The sequence below is a fragment of the Lipophrys pholis genome (genome assembly GCF_963383615.2).
Source record: "Lipophrys pholis genome assembly, chromosome: 2".
NCBI lineage: Eukaryota > Metazoa > Chordata > Actinopteri > Blenniiformes > Blenniidae > Lipophrys > Lipophrys pholis.
Genome location: NC_137636.1, coordinates 38804570 through 38823439, shown reverse-complemented (window position 1 = coordinate 38823439; position 18870 = coordinate 38804570). Strand labels below are relative to the sequence as shown.

At 47.9% G+C, this 18870-nt stretch overlaps 2 protein-coding genes across 2 annotated transcripts; both read right to left on the bottom strand.

The window, feature by feature from the left end:
* Nucleotides 1-2498: 2498 nt before the first annotated feature.
* Nucleotides 2499-4041, bottom strand: cUnh15orf48 (chromosome Un C15orf48 homolog). The gene is made up of 4 exons (XM_080458096.1): nucleotides 3821-4041; nucleotides 3582-3670; nucleotides 3427-3487; nucleotides 2499-3233 (listed from the first exon to the last, which is right to left on the bottom strand). Exons 1-4 carry the CDS (start codon nucleotides 3857-3859, stop codon nucleotides 3165-3167), a joined length of 258 nt encoding a protein of 85 aa, XP_080314222.1. The 5' UTR covers nucleotides 3860-4041; the 3' UTR covers nucleotides 2499-3164.
* A 183-nt stretch (nucleotides 4042-4224) lies between these two features.
* afg2b (AFG2 AAA ATPase homolog B) lies at nucleotides 4225-12835 on the bottom strand. The gene is made up of 10 exons (XM_080490680.1): nucleotides 12189-12835; nucleotides 11031-11216; nucleotides 10250-10534; nucleotides 9363-9548; nucleotides 8379-8537; nucleotides 7243-7452; nucleotides 6940-7167; nucleotides 4766-4900; nucleotides 4562-4687; nucleotides 4225-4487 (listed from the first exon to the last, which is right to left on the bottom strand). Exons 1-10 carry the CDS (start codon nucleotides 12768-12770, stop codon nucleotides 4350-4352), a joined length of 2235 nt encoding a protein of 744 aa, XP_080346806.1. The 5' UTR covers nucleotides 12771-12835; the 3' UTR covers nucleotides 4225-4349.
* Between the last annotated feature and the right edge of the window lie 6035 nt (nucleotides 12836-18870).

The window sequence follows — 18870 nt, the reverse complement described above, 5'->3', positions numbered from 1 at the left end:
ACTGAGGCGCTACGCAGGCCTACAGAGTACCTGCATCACTGACCGCAGTAGACTGAGGCGCTACGCAGGCCTACAGAGTACCTGCATCACTGACCGCAGTAGACTGAGGCGCTACGCAGGCCTACAGAGTACCTGCATCACTGACCGCAGTAGACTGAGGCGCTACGCAGGCCTACAGAGTACCTGCATCACTGACCGCAGTAGACTGAGGCGCTACGCAGGCCTACAGAGTACCTGCATCACTGACCGCAGTAGACTGAGGCGCTACGCCGTCCTACAGAGTACCTGCATCACTGATTACAGTAGACTGAGGCACCACGCAGGCCTACAGAGTACCTGCATCACTGATTACAGTAGACTGAGGCACCACGCAGGCCTACAGAGTACCTGCATCACTGATTACAGTAGACTGAGGCGCCACGCAGGCCTACAGAGTACCTGCATCACTGACCGCAGTAGACTGAGGCGCCACGCAGGCCTACAGAGTACCTGCATCACTGACCGCAGTAGACTGAGGCGCTACGCAGGCCTACAGAGTACCTGCATCACTGACTACAGTCAGACTACAATATGAACCAATATGATTAAGTACTCATAAAAAACTAATGTAATAACTGCAAACAATAATGTAATAGTAACTAATTTCGGTTGTATTTCTTGAAACTTTTTTTTTTTTTTTTACTTTTTTCTTATTGATGATAGAAATAGTGTCTCATATACTGATCATATCCATTGAGGATACATACTTTTTATTTATTTATTTATTTATTTAATTAATTAATTAATTTATTTATTCATTACGATGTTATTACCTTGTCACCTTATTACATCATTACTCTTTATTACATTGAAATGGCTACTTTACTGTCAGGTGTTAAATTACTGGTCTACCTGAGTACTTGTACTATTCTGAGTATGTAGATTCACTCTTATTTAAGTACAATTCACACAAACTATTTTAATGTGTTTCCTAAAATCAGATGCTGGTTTGCATTAATACTTTTCTATACAGATTTTTGTTTTTAGAGATTCATTCTTGTATTTTTAAAATCATACTTTGATGATATTGAGCAAAGTTTAATGAATATACATATTTAAGTTAGCCATTAGCTCGATGCTAACTAGCTTGTCAGGTAGCTACATCACTGAGCAGGGAGCGTCTCCATGGCAACAGATGCTGATCTCCTTTGATCTCCTTTGATCTCCTTTGATCTCATTTGATCTCTTCCTCTCTTATCTGCTTTGTATGTTACAGGATTTTCACAGTTTTTTGGGATTAATTCAGAAACGTTTAGTCGTTAAATCTGATGGATTGATGATGACAAATCATCCCTGAACATTTCATGGAATTCAGGGGAGTAACGTTTGTAAAAAGTTGGTACAATACATGCATACAAACCAATGAATAAATACACACAGACGGAAACAAAACCTTCTCGGCCAACTTCCATTGGCGAAGGTAACTATAACAGTAGATTACGTTTTTAAAAGTCACACGTTTCAAATAATAACTGCACTTTTTAACATGTTTCATCTTCTTCTATTTTGTCAGATGAGTTGTGTGGTCTGAAGACATGACCTGCTGAAGGACTTCACTTTCTCTAAATGAAATGACATGAGGTTTGGTCACGGAGTGCTGGAGTTCGTCTTCGGCTCCAAACTGAGGACAAGTGGACTCCAACCGACTGCAGGTGATACAAGGAGTCAGGAAACCCTCCAACACTGTCCCTCGAAGAACCGCCACTGCTTCTTTAAAACCAGGACGATTCAGTCGAATCAGTCTTTTCTGTTTCTCAGGCGTCATTGCTGTGGTTTGGTGTGGTGAGACGTGAGACGTGAGACGCTGGACCGGCTCTCTGTTTCCTTCTATTGCTCAGGTTTGTCCAACATCTTGACAGTAAAGCTCCAGGTGTGAGCCTAACCCTCTTCCTCTTCACCTTTAGGGATCCATCATGACCTTCTGCTCCACGCTTTCTTCCTGAAGAGGGACTTCTTATGAACTGTTCTTCCTGAGAGGGAGTTCTTCCTGGTTTCCACTGTTGCTTGTTCCTTCTGCTGCTCTGGAAGGTTTAGTTGGGTTCTGTTGTTCTCTATCATTGTAAGAGGTTCTGGAAGGTTTAGTTGGGTTCTGTTGTTCTCTATCATTGTAAGAGGTTCTGGAAGGTTTAGTTGGGTTCTGTTGTTCTCTATCATTGTAAGAGGTTCTGGAAGGTTTAGTTGGGTTCTGTTGTTCTCTATCATTGTAAGAGGTTCTGGAAGGTTTAGTTGGGTTCTGTTGTTCTCTATCATTGTAAGAGGTTCTGGAAGGTTTAGTTGGGTTCTGTTGTTCTCTATCATTGTAAGAGGTTCTGGAAGGTTTAGTTGGGTTCTGTTGTTCTCTATCATTGTAAGAGGTTCTGGAAGGTTTAGTTGGGTTCTGTTGTTCTCTATCATTGTAAGAGGTTCTGGAAGGTTTGTTGATGTGATTTAGAGCTTTACAAATATAATTGAATTGAATTGAATTGAATTGTGACGTGTTTAATCATTCATACACTGGAAAATGTTCTACAATATTCTGTACAAACAAGACGCTCATGATGGAGGCGGAGACTGAACGTGGCCTCCTGCTGAAAACCTCTTCAGCCACACAACCAAACCCAAGAACAGTAACTTGAACACAATCAGGAGGATTTGTTGATTTATTGATACGTTATTTAACACGTTCACATTGGCGGTGCCTTCACATCCACAGGACAGAGCAGCAGCTGGTGGAGGGTTCTACACTTCATCTCTACAGAGAGAAATCCTGTCTGATGAGATGAGATGAGCAGGATGAGATGAGCAGGATGAGACAGGATGAGATTAGCAGGATGAGATAGGATGATATGAGCAGGATGAGATGAGCAGGATGAGACAGGATGAGATGAGCAGGATGAGATAGGATGAGATGAGCAGGATGAGACAGGATGAGATGAGCAGGATGAGATGAGCAGGATGAGACAGGATGAGATGAGCAGGATGAGACCCCACCAGAGGAGCAGAAGCTTTTCCGCACACTGAGTGTCAAATCATCCCAGTTTGTGCAGAAAGATTCTGTTCGACTGATGAGGGATCGCAGTCTGGATCTTTGTTCAGGACTCGGGTTCTTCCTTCACTTGGTGAGGCTCTTCACTTGGTGAGGCTCTTCACTTGGTGAGGCTCTTCACGTACTCCAGCTCCTCCACTGGTTTCCACTGCTGGTTGATGGTGATGAGCTGCATGAGAATCGAGGAGACATGAAGCATGAGCATGAGTCCTCCGGGGTCACGACAGACAACAGGTACGAATGATGACGTTTAATAACTCGCTGACTCAGCAGACTGCGGCGGCAGCATTTCAGGGTCAATAAGAAGCTCTCATAACTTCAAGAGTGAAATATTTATGCTGTGGTCAGAATCAATAAATTACCTTTTGAGGTTTTGACGGGTCCAGTCTTTCCCAGGGTTCTGGGTTTGTCGTCTTATTCAAACTGCAAACAGTGAAATCCAGTCTACATTAATGATATTGAACATTTCCCTCAAACAAGACCAATCCAGATTTAAGATAATAAAAGGACCACTTACATAACATCTGTTTTAGTGAACAGAAAGTAAATAGAAGCAGTTGTGGCTCCTGTTGCAGCAAAAGCCATGAATCCTATCAGAGGGATCAGCTGAGAAACAAAGAGATTTCTTCACTAGACAACAAGACAACTAGACAACAAGTCAACTAGACAACAAGACAACTAGACAACAAGACACACAGACCTGCAACAGGTTCTTTTCTTAAGCAGCAGAAAATAAAATAAAAAATAGCATCTTACCTCTTTTTTCTTGCGCAACATTTGGAAAAATCCAGACATTTTTCTTGCTCTGTTGAAGTGGGTGAAGAGCAGGTGTGTGTGTGTGTGTGTGTGTGTGTGTGTCGCTGCAGCAGGTGTGTGTGTGTGTGTGTGTGTGTCGCTGCAGCAGGTGTGTGTGAGCGCAGCATCGCCGCCGCCGGCGTCATGAAGGCAGGAGGAGAGGTTGTACGAGGTGAGAGGCACGTAGACAGAGCGAGCTTCCTCCACTCAAACTCATCAGCTGATGATCAATACTATTAGCAAGGCTGCAGCGCCCCCCTGTGGCTATACTCTGACACAATCAAGGCCATCAGTCCATCGAAGGTTCTAAAGTAAAGCTATGAGGAAGGTGCTTCCTGGTTTCAACAAACTGAAGACATGGAAATCAAGTTTGACAGATTTTATTTAAAAGACTTCTGCAGCGACAGAATCCTTGTGGGGAACAGCAGAGAACAGCAGAGAACAGCAGAGAACAGCAGAGAACAGCAGAGAACAGCAGAGATGCTGTTTGTCATCTGAGAAGAGTTTGATAGGCGTGGATCTGCTGGGCAGTGAGCGAGGAGCTCATGGTGCTGAGGGATCGTAGAAAGTGTGTGTGTTTGATGGACGAAGCCTCCATGTTGTCGTCGAGCAGCGCCAGGAGGGCCGCCTGGAAAACACAAGACAAGCTCTTCATGTGGTCCCTCAGAGGAACAGGAGAGGTTTGGAGGAGCTTCTCCTCACCTCTTTACACAGGTTGTCCAGGTCGGCTCCAGAGTAAAGGTCGGTCTTTTCCGACAGATCCTGTAAACACACGTCTGCGTCGACGGGCATCGACTTTGTGCACACGCTCAGGATGGCGAGTCGAGCCTGGACGCACATTCAGACGGTTAATCAAAGACGCAACACTTTGTCACCTTTAAAGAAAAGAAACCTGAAGTGGTGAACCTGCTGGTCCGGCGGCGGCACATAAAGGATCTGGTCCAGTCTGCCCGGTCTGAGCAGGGCGCTGTCCAGACAGTCGGGCCTGTTCGTGGCGGCGACAACCATCACCTCCCTGTTGCAGACCTCCTGGAGGTCCAGCTGTGGAAGAGGAGGAACAGCTGAGAGCTGATCGTCTTCTCGTCACATGAAACAAACAGCTTCTGCAATGTGTGAATAATAAATTCATTGATAGTTTCATCCTGTACTTGTTTCTTTCTCGTGTCATTGTCGAATAAATATGGTAGGAGAAGACAGAGAAGACAGAGAAGACAGAGAAGACAGAGAAGACAGAGAAGACAGAGAAGCGACCGCCGTCCTCACAATGTCCCACTTTAACAACCAGGACCTGGATCCATCTAACCTGTAGATTTACTCCTCAGAACCCTGAAGAGTTGACTTCACTGAAAGCTGCACTAAACAGTCAGTTATCTAGCGTCTTACTGGTACTTTGAGCCAAGTGTAGTACTGAACCTTTAGTTACTCTCAGAGATGAGTTACCACAGTACTCTGAGTCTGAGGTGACGTCACTGCTGTGTCCATAGAAATGACCAATCACAGACGAGCATTCCTTTCCTAAGAATAAATATCTTAGAAATATTTCAATGTACAATGGGAGTGTACTTTTTGACAAGAATCTACAAAACATATTGGCAATGAATCAAAAATACATTTGTCCTGGTGGAGCGACAGAGGGAGGGAAAGAGGGAGCGAGGGAGAGAGAGAGAGAGAGAGAGAGGGAGGGAAAGAGGGAGTGAGGGAGAGAGAGAGAGAGGGAGGGAAAGAGGGAGTGAGGGAGAGAGAGAGAGAGAGAGAGGGGGAGAGAGAGAGAGAGAGGGAGGGAAAGAGGGAGCGAGGGAGAGAGAGAGAGAGAGAGAGAGAGAGAGAGAGAGAGAGAGAGGGAGGGAGAGAGGGGGAGAGAGGGAGGGAGGGAGAGAGGGAGGGAGAGAGAGAGCGAGGGGGGAAGAGAGAGAGAGAGGAGAGAGAGAGGGGGGGAAGAGAGAGAGAGGAGAGAGAGAGGCGGGGAGAGAGAGAGAGAGAGAGAGAGGGAGGGAGAGAGAGAGGGAGGGCGAGAGAGCGAGGGGGGGGGGAGAGAGAGAGGAGAGGGGGGGGGGGGCAAGTGAATTACTGCAAAAATACACAAACACTGAGGGTTTACTCTCTGGTCATAAAGAACTGGCTGACTGTGATTCTGAGGAGAGATTTTCCTCTGAGGAGGACGAAGTTCAGCTACGGAGCGCAGAGTGCAGAGTTACGTGATGCACCTGAACGCATCACTCAGGTATCATCAGCATGAAGCTCGTTGCTCCTAAAAATCCACAAATGAGCCTCGTTGTTTAAGCTGCCGGGTTCAAAGTGTGAAGAAAGCAGCGGCTCACCGTCCGACATTACGGAAGGTTCCAGTACGCTGAGGGGTAGGATTTAAAGGGCCGGTACTGTGTACCGGTGCTGTGTACCGGTACATACCAGCCCACTTAAAGCACTGGTCTAAACGACCGTTTGATCAGCTGCTCATCATCAAACAAAGCTCTCGAAACCTTCGCCTCAGTGCCGCCCCCTGCTGGCAACTCCTAAACACTTAGGACACCTCTGGAGGTCTCTAAAATATCTGGGAGAGGAGGAGTAATTCTTAGACTTAAGAAACTTGATATATAGCTTTTATTCTTAAGTTTGAGAGTAGGACAAAATTTCACAAATTCTCAGGACTTAAGAGTACAATGTCCTCTAAGACGCTTGATAAATACGAGCTTCTGCCAGCGCAGCTCGATGGATCGAGCCTGACGTCTTTTCAATCTGCACATCTGGACAAATGATCCCAGCGTCAACTGGCACCAGGTGACACAAGTCCTCCCCTTCTCTTTAATAAAAATGTTCTCTAGAATGTCACGCCACTGTCAGACAAAAGGGTTCCATGAGGAGCTGCTGCTGAAGACTGAACCATTTTAGATTAACTCAATCAACATCGACTACATCTTCAATGTCAGGCTAAAGGACACGATAGGGAAGCTCCTGGGATGGAGGCGGTCCAGTCCTGATCCACTGCCAATCGAAAATATTAACTCATTACTGCCCCGACCTGTCACTGATCTGCTGTCGACGGATGAATTGGTAATCGGCTCGTCTCTCTGAAAGCGTCTCACCTGTCCCAGGTGGTGGCCCTCCTCCACCCCCGCCGCCTGGAGGCTCTGCCCCGCCCCCCTCCTCTCCAGCGTCTTCAGGCCGACGCCGTCCATCTCGTTCAGCAGCACAGACAGGAGACGCGTCTGCACGCTGCTGGGGGCGTGGCCTTCACCCCGGGACCCCACCAGAGAGTCGATCTCGTCCAGGAACAGGATGCAGGGGACACAGGCCCTCGCCTGGCGGAACAGCTGCAGACCAGAGCAGGCGTCAACAGACCAGACCCACAGGAGAGCAGCGTTCGTGTCCGACTGGAGACAGGATACCTGCGCCAAAGCTTTCTCCGAGTCTCCCACGAAGGGAGAGTAGAGGTCGGCCCCGCTGACGGACAGGAAGGCACAGTGAGAAGAGGTGGCGGCGGCTTTAACCAGCGTCGTCTTTGCACATCCTGGAGGTCCGTAGAGCAGAACGCCACGGGGCCGACTCACACCGAGGCGAACGAACGCTTCAGGGTATCTCATGGGCCACTCGATACTCTGACATGGACGAGGACAAACAAAGACAGAAGGGAAAATAAATCCATTCATTTTGTATTTAAAGGGTCATATTACACAAAACCCACTTCCTCAAGGTGTACCAGCAGTACTACTCGTCCCCATACCTGGACTGACGTCCCAGAAGTGAAGACAGTCTGTCCTCTCTGTCCCTGGCTTGTTCCAGGTTATAAAAAGTGTGTTGCTCCAAGCAGCCAATCAGAAATCAAACCCTATATAGTGTCATCGGGGGTTTAGCCAATCCCAATCAAGGTAGGCCCTCCCTTTGACTCCTCCCACAATTAGGCAGCTCTGCTCTGGCACATGGCACCACCAGAGGAAGTACTTCCTCCTCTTCCCAAGATGGGCATGTGTGGGCGGAGCCAGTCCAGCTCACACAGACACAGCAGATTCTGAATGTAGCTCCTATGATCCAATATTCAAATGAGGAAAATCAAGGAGGAGCTAGAAACTTAGAATACTGAAGGTTTCTGGAGCGACCAGACCAGGAGGAGGAGGAGAACAGGAGGAGGAGGAGAACAGGAGGAGGAGGAGGAAGAGGAGGAGAACAGGAGGAGGAGAACAGGAGGAGGAGGAGGAGGAGGAGGAGGAGGAGAACAGGAGGAGGAGGAGGAGGAGAACAGGAGGAGGAGGAGGAGAACAGGAAGAGGAGGAGAACAGGAGGAGGAGGAGGAGGAGGAGAAGGAGGAGGAGGAGGAGGAGGAGGAGAACAGGAGGAGGAGAACAGGAGGAGGAGGAGAACAGGAGGAGGAAGTGAACAGGAGGAAGAGGAGGAGAACAGGAGGAACAGGAGGAGGAGAACAGGAGGAGGAGGAGGAGGAGGAGGAGAACAGGAGGAAGAGGTGAAATAATATGACCCCTTTAAATGAATGGTTGCTACATTTCCGTCCTGCAGCGTACTGACCGACCTGTTTCAGTTTCAGCTTGACCTGGTCCAGACCTCCTATCTGCTCCCAGTGAACAGGAGAGAGCTCGGTCCGGCCCAGGCTGCCCCTCAGGCAGGACGGACGCACCAACTTCAGGGCCTCCTGGAAGTGATTCATTCTCACCGCCGGCTCGCCTGAACCCTGAAGCACACAACCCAATGGAAACAAGAAGAGTTGAGGTGCTTCAGGCTCTGTTCTCACTGCAGGTCTTGATGATCATTTTCTACTTTTTGCTGGGATCAGATTTCTTTCTTCTTCCGTGATCATTCACATGACATTTTAAACTCCACCTCCATCAGGCTGCAGTGTGAACCTGATCGGACCAGCGGGTTCAGGCCTGAGGAGCCCAGAAGACGCTGTTGACAGAAGTAAATCTGGACGCCACGCCGGTCAGCACCAGCGTTGCCAGATGTGACTCACTGTTTCAGCCCAAATACCATAAAACCTACACCTCAATAAAAAGCAGCCCAAATCTCAGCCTGTGTAGGAATCATGTTAAAACCCTCCAACTATTATATGAGTAATAAAGAACACAAATGCAGGAAATAATCAAAGTTAAAAAGTAAGAGAATTTGGGGGATACCCTCCATATCTGGCAACGCAGGTCAGCATGTTGATTCACTTTCTACGTAGAAAAATATCAGAATTGGTCCCAAATATGATGGAGGTCCTGGTCTGGTGTAAAAACATCAGAATTAGCTTTCATCAGGACATAAAACAGGTTGATGTGGGTCACAATGAGCAGAACATCCCAATCGGGTCTCGTTTCCCTGCAGTGTGAACAAAGCCTCACAGACTCTCTACTCTGTGGTCACATTCAGCGTCTGCGGTCATCTGGGACAAGTTGCTGGACTGTTAGAACAAAACCTGAGCAGCTCCTCTTCATGATTATCAACTAAAGTAGACCAGCTTCATCTGAATGAACTAAAGCAGCCCAGCACTCGTTGTGATAGGGTTCAGGTTTACCTTGGCGTTTTCCCGGAGGGCGTTCATGGCCGCCTCCCTGCACAGCGCGCTGAGGTCTGCTCCTACATATCCTGTAGTTTGTTGTGCAAGCGCCTCCAACTTCAGTCCGGGGTCCACGGGCATCCGCTCACACAGGACGGACAAGATGTCCTTTCTCTGCTGCGAGGTGGGCGCACCGATTATCACCTGAAACACACACATCCACTGACCATGAGCGATAAAAACACAGTCAGATGTCTCTGGTGGGAGTTTCCTAATTCTACATCCAATCAAACAGTTTCGTTCTGAAGCTGAGCAGCAGTTTGGAAAAGTGGAAAAGTGTGGACAAATTTCACATAATGGCGAGGACGTCTTCTTCCTACGGGAGAAACGTCTCATCGCCTCGACATTCCGGTTCATGGCAAGTTTACCTGAAGGTTCAATCCACTGTTCATGCTCACACCAGATCAACTGTTCACGCTCACACCAGATCCACTGTTCACGCTCACACCAGATCCACTGTTCATGCTCACACCAGATCCACTGTTCACGCTCACACCAGATCCACTGTTCACGCTCACACCAGATCCACTGTTCACGCTCACACCAGATCCACTGTTCACGCTCACACCAGATCCACTGTTCACGCTCACACCAGATCCACTGTTCACGCTCACACCAGATCCACTGTTCACGCTCACACCAGATCCACTGTTCATGCTCCAGCAGGACGGTTCAGACTAGTGTGTAGCTCCGGCAGAGTCAAAGTGATTATTTAGTCCAGTGAAAAACTGAATCCAATCTTTAATCAGAAACTGGAATTTCTTCAGAAACGTTCATGAATCACATGAATGAAACCCAGACGAAGCCGCTCTGAAGCGCTGGAGGAAACATGACTGTTACTTTACCTCTCGATCGAACCTTCCGGGTCTCCGCAGCGCCGGGTCCAGGCTGTCTGGACGGTTCGTGGCTCCGACGATGAGGAAGCGATCAGACCGATCGATCCCGTCCATCAGCGTGAGGAGCTGAGCCACCAGGCGGTTCTCCGGAGTCGACGACTCGGTTCTTCTGGGGCACAGAGAGTCCAGCTCGTCCAGGAATAAGACACAGGGACCCTCCTCCGCCTCACATCGAGCTCGCTCAAACACAGTCCGCAGTGTCTCCTCGCTCTCGCCTGGACGCGAGCCCACCACCTGACGACACAGTCGCTCCGTCAGTTACTGAGAACCAACTTATTCAAACACAAAGTGACGCTCAGTTACAGGACCAATGGAAGCACCTGAGCTGGGGCCACTAAAGACCAATCACATCTGGGTTCAAACTGAATCGTAGCAAAGCTGCAGATTGTGAACAAATCCGGATTCTCACAGTAAATTCTAACATCATCTCCAGCATGTTTTCAATCACTACAAACATTTCACCTGCAGGAATGTCAAATATTGTCACGGTTTGTTTATTAAGGTTACTGTTGTTGTTCATACTTATTCTTTTTGTTCTATTCTTTCCTTTGCTACTCTGATTACTGCTCAGTTGGCCTCTTAATGTTAAAGTTCACACTGAGAAGATGTGTTTGGGTGTACAGGTCCAGGAGGAGGAACAACTCTTCAGAGGAAACTGCTTTTAGTGGACAGATGGTTTCAAATCGTCGCGACTCATCCAACCATGCATGTTGTTATATACTCCGCTTACCTCCGGCCCTCTGACCACCACCAGGCCGGCTCCCACCTCCGCCACCACTCTGTGGACCAGCAGGGTCTTCCCCACCCCGGGCGGCCCCACCAGGAGCACCCCTCTGGGGCAGGACACTCCCAGGGAGCGCAGGGTGCCAGGGTAGAGCAGAGGCAGCTGCAGCATCTCTCTGAGCGACGCGCTGACCTGGAACCAAGAGAACATCCAACCAGATGAATGAAACACTTTAACAGTCTAAGCTGCAGTCTGGAATGCTTTTAGCGTCGTGGACCTGCTGACTGTGGGTGGAGGCAGAGAACAACATGGACAGAGGGAAGACAAACCATGGAGCCACTGGGAGACCATCAAACTGCACACTGACAGGAAGTCCAGACTGGAGCTGAGATATTCTTGCTGTTAGAGGTGGATTATGCCCACGATGTAAACAAACCAGAAGCTGATTATTAGATATCCTCATCAATACTAGATTAATAATAGAATTTAAATGCCAAATCAAACAAATATAACTAAAATGAACCAAATCATTTTGAGTTGGATAAATTGTATAATCATATACAATTTAAAAACAATCTGAAATTGCACATGTTGTTTCAGCGCTCATTACACATATCCATATTTATAAAGGGCTGGGAGGACCTCGGACCTTTTTCATTTCCATGACTTTAAAGGTAAAATGATCAAGAATTAAACAGACAAGGATTCAACTCGGTTGGTAGAGCGCTCGTCTCCCAATCTGAAGTTTGCAGGTTTGATTCCCATCTCCGCCTGTCCACATGCCAAAGTGTCCTTGGGCAAGACGCTGAACCCCAAACTGCTCCCAGTGGAGTGACGGCGCCTTGAATGGCTGCAGCCTCCACTGATGTGTGAATGTGATGAACAATGTAAAGCCTCACGCTATATAAGTGAAGTCCATTTAACTATGTCCCTTCATGTGTAATGAATAAAGTTCCTCTCTGGGCCTGGCCTTTCTAGGCCACATTTGCACATCATACTCATCTTTCTTTCCACAGTCACAATTATTGGCGACACTAAACTGTGAAACATTGAATTTGATAGAGCAGAATAGAAGATGGATGGATGGAGAGTTTAAAAGAAGATGAAGGTTTTAATTGTTTGGTAATGAAAATACTCTTATTGAGGATGTCAGGGAGTAGTTACCTCCTGGAGGCCTCCAAGTGGGGCTGTGTGCTCCTGGGGCTGGCCCTGGAGCTGCTGGTCCTGGAGCTGCTGGTCCTGGAGCTGCTGGTCCTGGAGCTGCTGGCCCCTGAATGTCTGGACGGTCTGCACCCCGCTGACCTCCACAGCAGTTCTGGCAGTGATTAGTCCTGCACTGCCTCCATCTGGACTCATGTCCTCAATGACAACATACTTGATCTCTATGTCAAAGTCCTCCAGGTTGACCACAAACCCTCGGTAGACGTACACGGCCCTCAGCATGTCCTTCACAAGCTCATGCACAACCCGAGGAGAGCCGTGTCTCCTGAAGCCGACACTCCGGGCCACCACACGGACCCGGACAGACTTCAGTTTGGGGGCGGGCACGACCACAAGCTGCCCGGGCTGCAGGCTGAGGTGTGGGGGCAGCCCGGAGCCAGAGATCAGCCCGGGGGAGACACACTTCATGTCCAGCTGCAGAAAGCCGTCAGCCAGGTCGGGCCGGGGCCAGGCGGTGCACAGGAGGCTTCCCCCGGGGACACGAACCAGCAGCGGGGAGCCCAGACTCACACCCAGCACCGACATCACACCCGGGCCGAGCCTGCACCTCTGGGAGCCGCGGTCCGATGGATCCACTGACACCACCTGCAGACACTCCATGGTCGTCCAGCAGCTCCAGGACCAGCAGCTCCAGGACCAGCAGCTCCAGAGACCAACCGACAGCAAAGAGACACAGGAAAAACAAAACAAACAAAACATAACAAGTTTAGACAAAGTCTGATATGAAGCATCAGCCATCACTGCAAGGGTTCCATCCCAGATAGACGCTATATAGATATATATAGCTGTTAAAGTTAAGATGAGCTCTTTCTCATCACATGGAATAGATGCTTACCACACACACACACACACACACACACACACATAGAAAACACATGTTTTGAGTCTTTTCTGTGAATGTTTGCATCGGACATTTTTCTTTTCTTTATAGAGAGAGAGAGAGAGAGAGAGAGAGAGAGAGAGAGAGAGAGAGAGAGAGAGAGAGAGAGAGAGAGAGAGAGAGAGAGATTTCCCACCTGGCCATGATTTCTCAGATTTTCTCCCTGAAGGAATACAGACTATTCCTAATTCTATCTAATAGTGTGCAACCAGGTGCTGGACAGTGTCTAGGAATTCATCTGGTTTTTCTCCTTCATGTTCATATACGTGCTTTGATTTGTTTCCATTTGTTTGTTTTTACCAACAGAGGCATTTACCAATGCTGAGCTACTTTTTCAAAGGAACTATGTGTCTCTATGTGTAAAAATACATTACTATTCATCCGAGGTCACTGAACTGTTACAAATAATTAACTGATTATAATAAGGCATATAAACAACTTGTCCATGTGATTCCGGACATCTCGTCCATAACTAGTTTTCTCAGCATAACAGATTTGAAGGACTGGATTTCAATTAAGCCAATTAAGAGAATGTAAACAAAGAGAAACAAAGCCATATGATACGATACTAAATTTACATGGACATATACTAGATATACATACAACATCAATTAGAAACAACAATATGTAAAAGTACATTGTACAGAATTTATTTTCTCAAAATAATTCTGAACTCTCCCCCGTGGACGTTTCGTCCGGGCGTTCTGTCCTACAATCAGAAAAAACCCCGACTATCGTCTAACTGGGAAGCTACATGCTACAAGCTAGCCGTTAGCTGCAGTGGCTTCATGTTAAATACGTTTTAACAAACGTTATGACATAGTTACATACCAGATGAGGGCAAAATCAGTCGTTAGCAGGTAAGTTATCACCAATAGTTCATCTTCTGCCACCACATGTTCCCCTAATGTTTACAAACCGTGTGGCGTCGAAACGAGTCGGCCAACCAAAACGCTTCCCTGCGACAGACGAGCTGGCGGGTCCCCGGCTTCCCCCACCTCTCACAAACAAGCTTTACTTTTACTTTGTCAATGTTTTCATATTCCTGTGGGTATGTATTTATTTGTGTGTGATATGATAATTAATTATAGGGTAATTCGTGTAACCACAACACAATGGGTTTAGGTTGTACTCCTGGTAAGTCACTGAGTGTTGCAAGTCCAACCTATTTAATGAATATATTCATTAAACGCAGTACCGCCTGAAAAATGTGTGTGTGTGTGTGTGTGTGTGTGTGTGTGTGTGTGTGTGTGTGTGTGTGTGTGTGTGTGTGTGTGTGTGTGTGTGTGTGTGTGTGTGTGTGTGTGTGTGTGATTTGTTCCTGCCCCTGCTGTTCAAAGACTGAATTATTGTAGCAAAGTTCAAGCATTGACAGAACCTTTCTGTTCTCACGTTCCTACACGTTTCACCCTGTGTCCTGCAGGAACCACCATTTATTTTATCATACTACATCCTAGCTGTAAACTCTTGAGCACCATTGATGAGCTGCTGATGCCACTTGGGGGCTGCTGCACGCGTCGTTTATTTAGCATTTAATGGTCTTTTAGAAAAATATACTCATTTTCATAAAAATTACTATAATTTTGCTCAATAGCTCCCAGGTCATGTGACCCACTGACTCAAAATCAGTGTTGGATCGTGTAACTAGTCATGGTTGTTGAGACACACTTCGTTAATTTATAGTTTACTGATCTTTATCAAAAATATAAAAATATTATTGAAAAATACAGTAATTCTGCTCAATAGCTCCCAGGTCATATGACCTACTAGCTCCAAGTCTGTATTGTATCCCATAAGTATATAAGCTGATGAAGGTACAGGCCTTTCTATGGACTTTTAATGGCTGTTTTTAACAGTATTCACATATTTTAAAAAAAACAACTTCACTTAAAGGAGACATATCATGCTTTTAAATCCTTCCTTTTTACATATAAATCATACAGTTGTGGTCTATATAAAGCGGAACTGCAATGCTTGGGTCTGAATTCCTCATTATTAGAGCTCCACAGGCCCCTTTTCTACCCCTTTTCTGATGTGCTTCTGAGAGCAACTCGTTTTGGGGCGGTCTCTTCATACCCCGCCTCCTCTCCAGGTTGCAGAGGTGACACTCGGTTCAACTCCACCCTGTTCGGCCATCTTTGTAGTTCGATAGAACAGATAGAATTATCTAGCAGCGCAGAAACTTTATATTCACACATTATTTACAAAATGTCAACAAGGGAAGATTTGTCCATCCAGCCATACATGTTGGAGCCAGAGTCGGACCCGGCGGAGCCAGATGAAAATGACCATGATGCAGCTGCAGAACAACGTCTTCATATGGATGTAACGCAATGGTGTGTTACTATATTTACACTAACTTCTCCATCCATGCCCACTACTACAATACTGCCTGTATTACAACGACTATTTAACACAGAAGTTACATTCTAATCTAAAATGAGCACACAGCGCTAACATATGAAGACGGTGCAACTGCTAATGCTAACAAAACAATGACAGGGACGTCTTATCATCACACTTTTTAGCGTTATATACAGCTTACCGAAGTGCTCTGTTCGTCGTCTCCATAGATAGAAGGAACTGACCGCTCAATCAGACCAAGTATTTCAGCAAATCCTTCTTTATACTGGCGGAGGTTGCTGAAGCAGTCGTCCTTAAAGTGATTCGCGCACACAAAAATGACCTTACCCACAGATGTGGGTACATTTCTGTGAAAAATAAAACTTAACCAGGCACTTCGAAAAGGTTCTGATGCTGGGAGACGGTGTAACGAAGCTTGTGGGTTACTACATCCAACAACCGAACATTTCGACTTATCCTCTCGTAACTTCGGTTGGACTACAAAATCGCAGCGAGAAACAAAAATGGCGGATTGCTCGAAACGTCGATGTCCTAATTTGGCAGTTCCGCCGGGAATACTGTGACGTCATTGTTCAAAAAACGTAATAGAGAATAGAAAAATCGAAACGGATCGCAAAATATGACCAAAACAGAATATAAAGATATCAACGGAGCACCTGAAGAGACTACTTTGAACTTTTCTGTACTTCTAAACACTCTAAATATACAACAAAATGCATTTAAGGGCTAAAAAAGTGGATTTAGCATGATATGTCCCCTTTAAGCTTAATAACTCCCAGGTAACAGATTCCAAATCTGTGTTGAATCACGTCTCCCACAACAAGAGTTTGTAATCAGTCCATATTCCAAAAACAAAGTAGAAACCATATCATTTCAAAATGTCCTTTTTTTTGAAAACCGAGAGCTTAACTCTGCTCCGAGACGTTACCGTAAAGTTCACAACACGAGGGACCATAAAAATCTCGGAGCGGCTCACTTCACTAAACAGAAAGGAGGGACGGCTGGGGGGACGGCTGGGGGGACGGCTGGGGGGACGGCTGGGGGGACGGCTGGGGGGACGGCTGGAGGGACGGCTGGGGGGACGGCTGGAGGGACGGCTGGAGGGACGGCTGGGGGGACGGCTGGGGGGACGGCTGGAGGGACGGCTGGGGGGACGGCTGGGGGGACGGCTGGGGGGACGGCTGGGGGGACGGCTGGAGGGATGGCTGGAGGGACGGCTGGAGGGACGGCTGGGGGGACGGCTGGAGGGACGGCTGGAGGGACGGCTGGAGGGACGGCTGGAGGGATGGCTGGGGGGACGGCTGGGGGGACGGCTGGGGGGACGGCTGGAGGGATGGCTGGAGGGACGGCTGGAGGGACGGCTGGAGGGACGGCAGTCATGATTTCCTCATTCCTCATACTGTGCCGGGCCGTGGTGCTACATGACTCCATCCAAACTCCACTCTGGGCTCATTTCCATGAGCATAACAATCCCGAAACTATCTCCACTTCTGCTGCCCGACGTTGACGTCATGCGTCCTCTGCGTCCACGAAGGTTTGACTTTCCCTTTCCAGCAGAGGACATAAGGCCCGTCGGCCCAAACCCACCAAGAGGCTCCTGTCTGGTCCCACCAAGCAAGGAGGTTATTAAGGATTCATACAAGTTTTATTTTGACATTTCATTGTATTTTGCAGCAGAATGTTTCATTAAAATTTACTTTATGTTGAGATTGTAATCATTTTCAGTACTAACTGTTTGATCTTACAAAACTTTAGATATTTTCATCACGTACACTGTGACCACAACAAAGAAAAACTTTGAAGATTAAATTTAAAGGTTATTATAGTAATATTTTACCAGTCTGGTCCACTCAGGATGAAACTGGACTGTATGTGGTCCCTGAAGTTAATTAAATGTTATTATTAATTATTTTGTATACATCTTATATACACATGTATATATGTATTTACATTGTACACATCTTATATACCTGTGTATATGTATTTATATAGTATACATCTTTGTATTGGTTCAGTTAGGTCAGGAAGGCAACCGGTCCGGATGGCATCAGCTCCAGACTCCTCAGAACCTGTGCAGACCAGCTCAGTGGGGTCATGGGGCACATGTTCAACCTGAGCCTTTAACTGGGGAGAGTACCACAGCTCTGGAAGACGACCTGTGTGGTACCGGTGCCGAAGACCTCCCGCCCCAAGGACTTCAACCACATCAGGCCGGTGGCGCTGACATCACACCTGATGAAGACCTTGGAGAGGTTGGTCCTTCTCCATCTGCGCCCCCTGGTGAGCTCATCGATGGACCAGCTGCAGTTGGCCTACCAGCCAGGCATCGGGGTGGAGGACGCCGTCCTCTACCTCATGGAGAGATCTCTCTCTCACCTGGAGAGGGCTGGGAGCACTGTGAGGATCATGTTCTAGGATTCCTCCAGTGCTTTCAACACCATCCAGCCCACGCTTCTGGGGGACAAGCTGCAGCACACTGGAGTCGACCCGCACCTCACATCCTGGCTCCTGGACTACCTGACCAACCGGCCACCGTTTGCGAGGACACGGGACTGTGTGTCTGACCTGGTCATCTGCAGTACGGGGGCTCCACAGGGGACGGTCCTGGCTCCCTTCCTCTTCACCCTCTACACTGCAGACTTCTCCCACAACACATCCACCTGTCACCTGCAGAAGTTCTCTGATGACTCCGCCATCATCGGCCTCATCACCAACGACGACGAGGCGGAGTACAGAGAACTCAACCTGGACTTTGTGGACTGGTGCCAGCGGAACCACCTCCAGATCAATGCGGGTAAAACCAAAGAGCTGGTGGTGGACTTCCGCAGGCGGAGACCCCCCCCCCCCCCCCCCCCACACCGGTGAACATTCAGGGAAAGGACATTGAGATAGTGGACTCTTCTAAGTACCTGGGTGTTCACCTGAACAATAAACTGGACTGGTCTGACAACACACAAGCTCTCTACAAGAAGGGCCAGAGCAGACTCCATCTGCTGCGGAGACTCAGGTCCTTTGGACTGCAGGGGGCGCTCCTGAGGACCTTTTATGACTCTGGTGGCATCAGCCATCTTCTATGGAGTGGTCTGCTGGAGCAGCAGCACTCCGGCTGCAGACAGGAACCAACTGAACCAACTGGTGAGGAAGGCCAGCTCTGTCCTGGGCTGCCCCCTGGACCCTGTGGAGGTGGTGGGAGACAGGAGGATGTTGAAGAAGCTTTCATCCCTGATGGAGACCGTCTCCCACCCCCTACATGGTACCGTCACATCACTGGGCAGCTCCGTCAGTGACAGGCTTCTCCACCCGCGGTGTCTGAAGGAGAGACTCCGCCGGTCCTTCCTCCCTGCTGCAGTCAGACTCTTCAACCAAGCCTGCTCCCAGTAG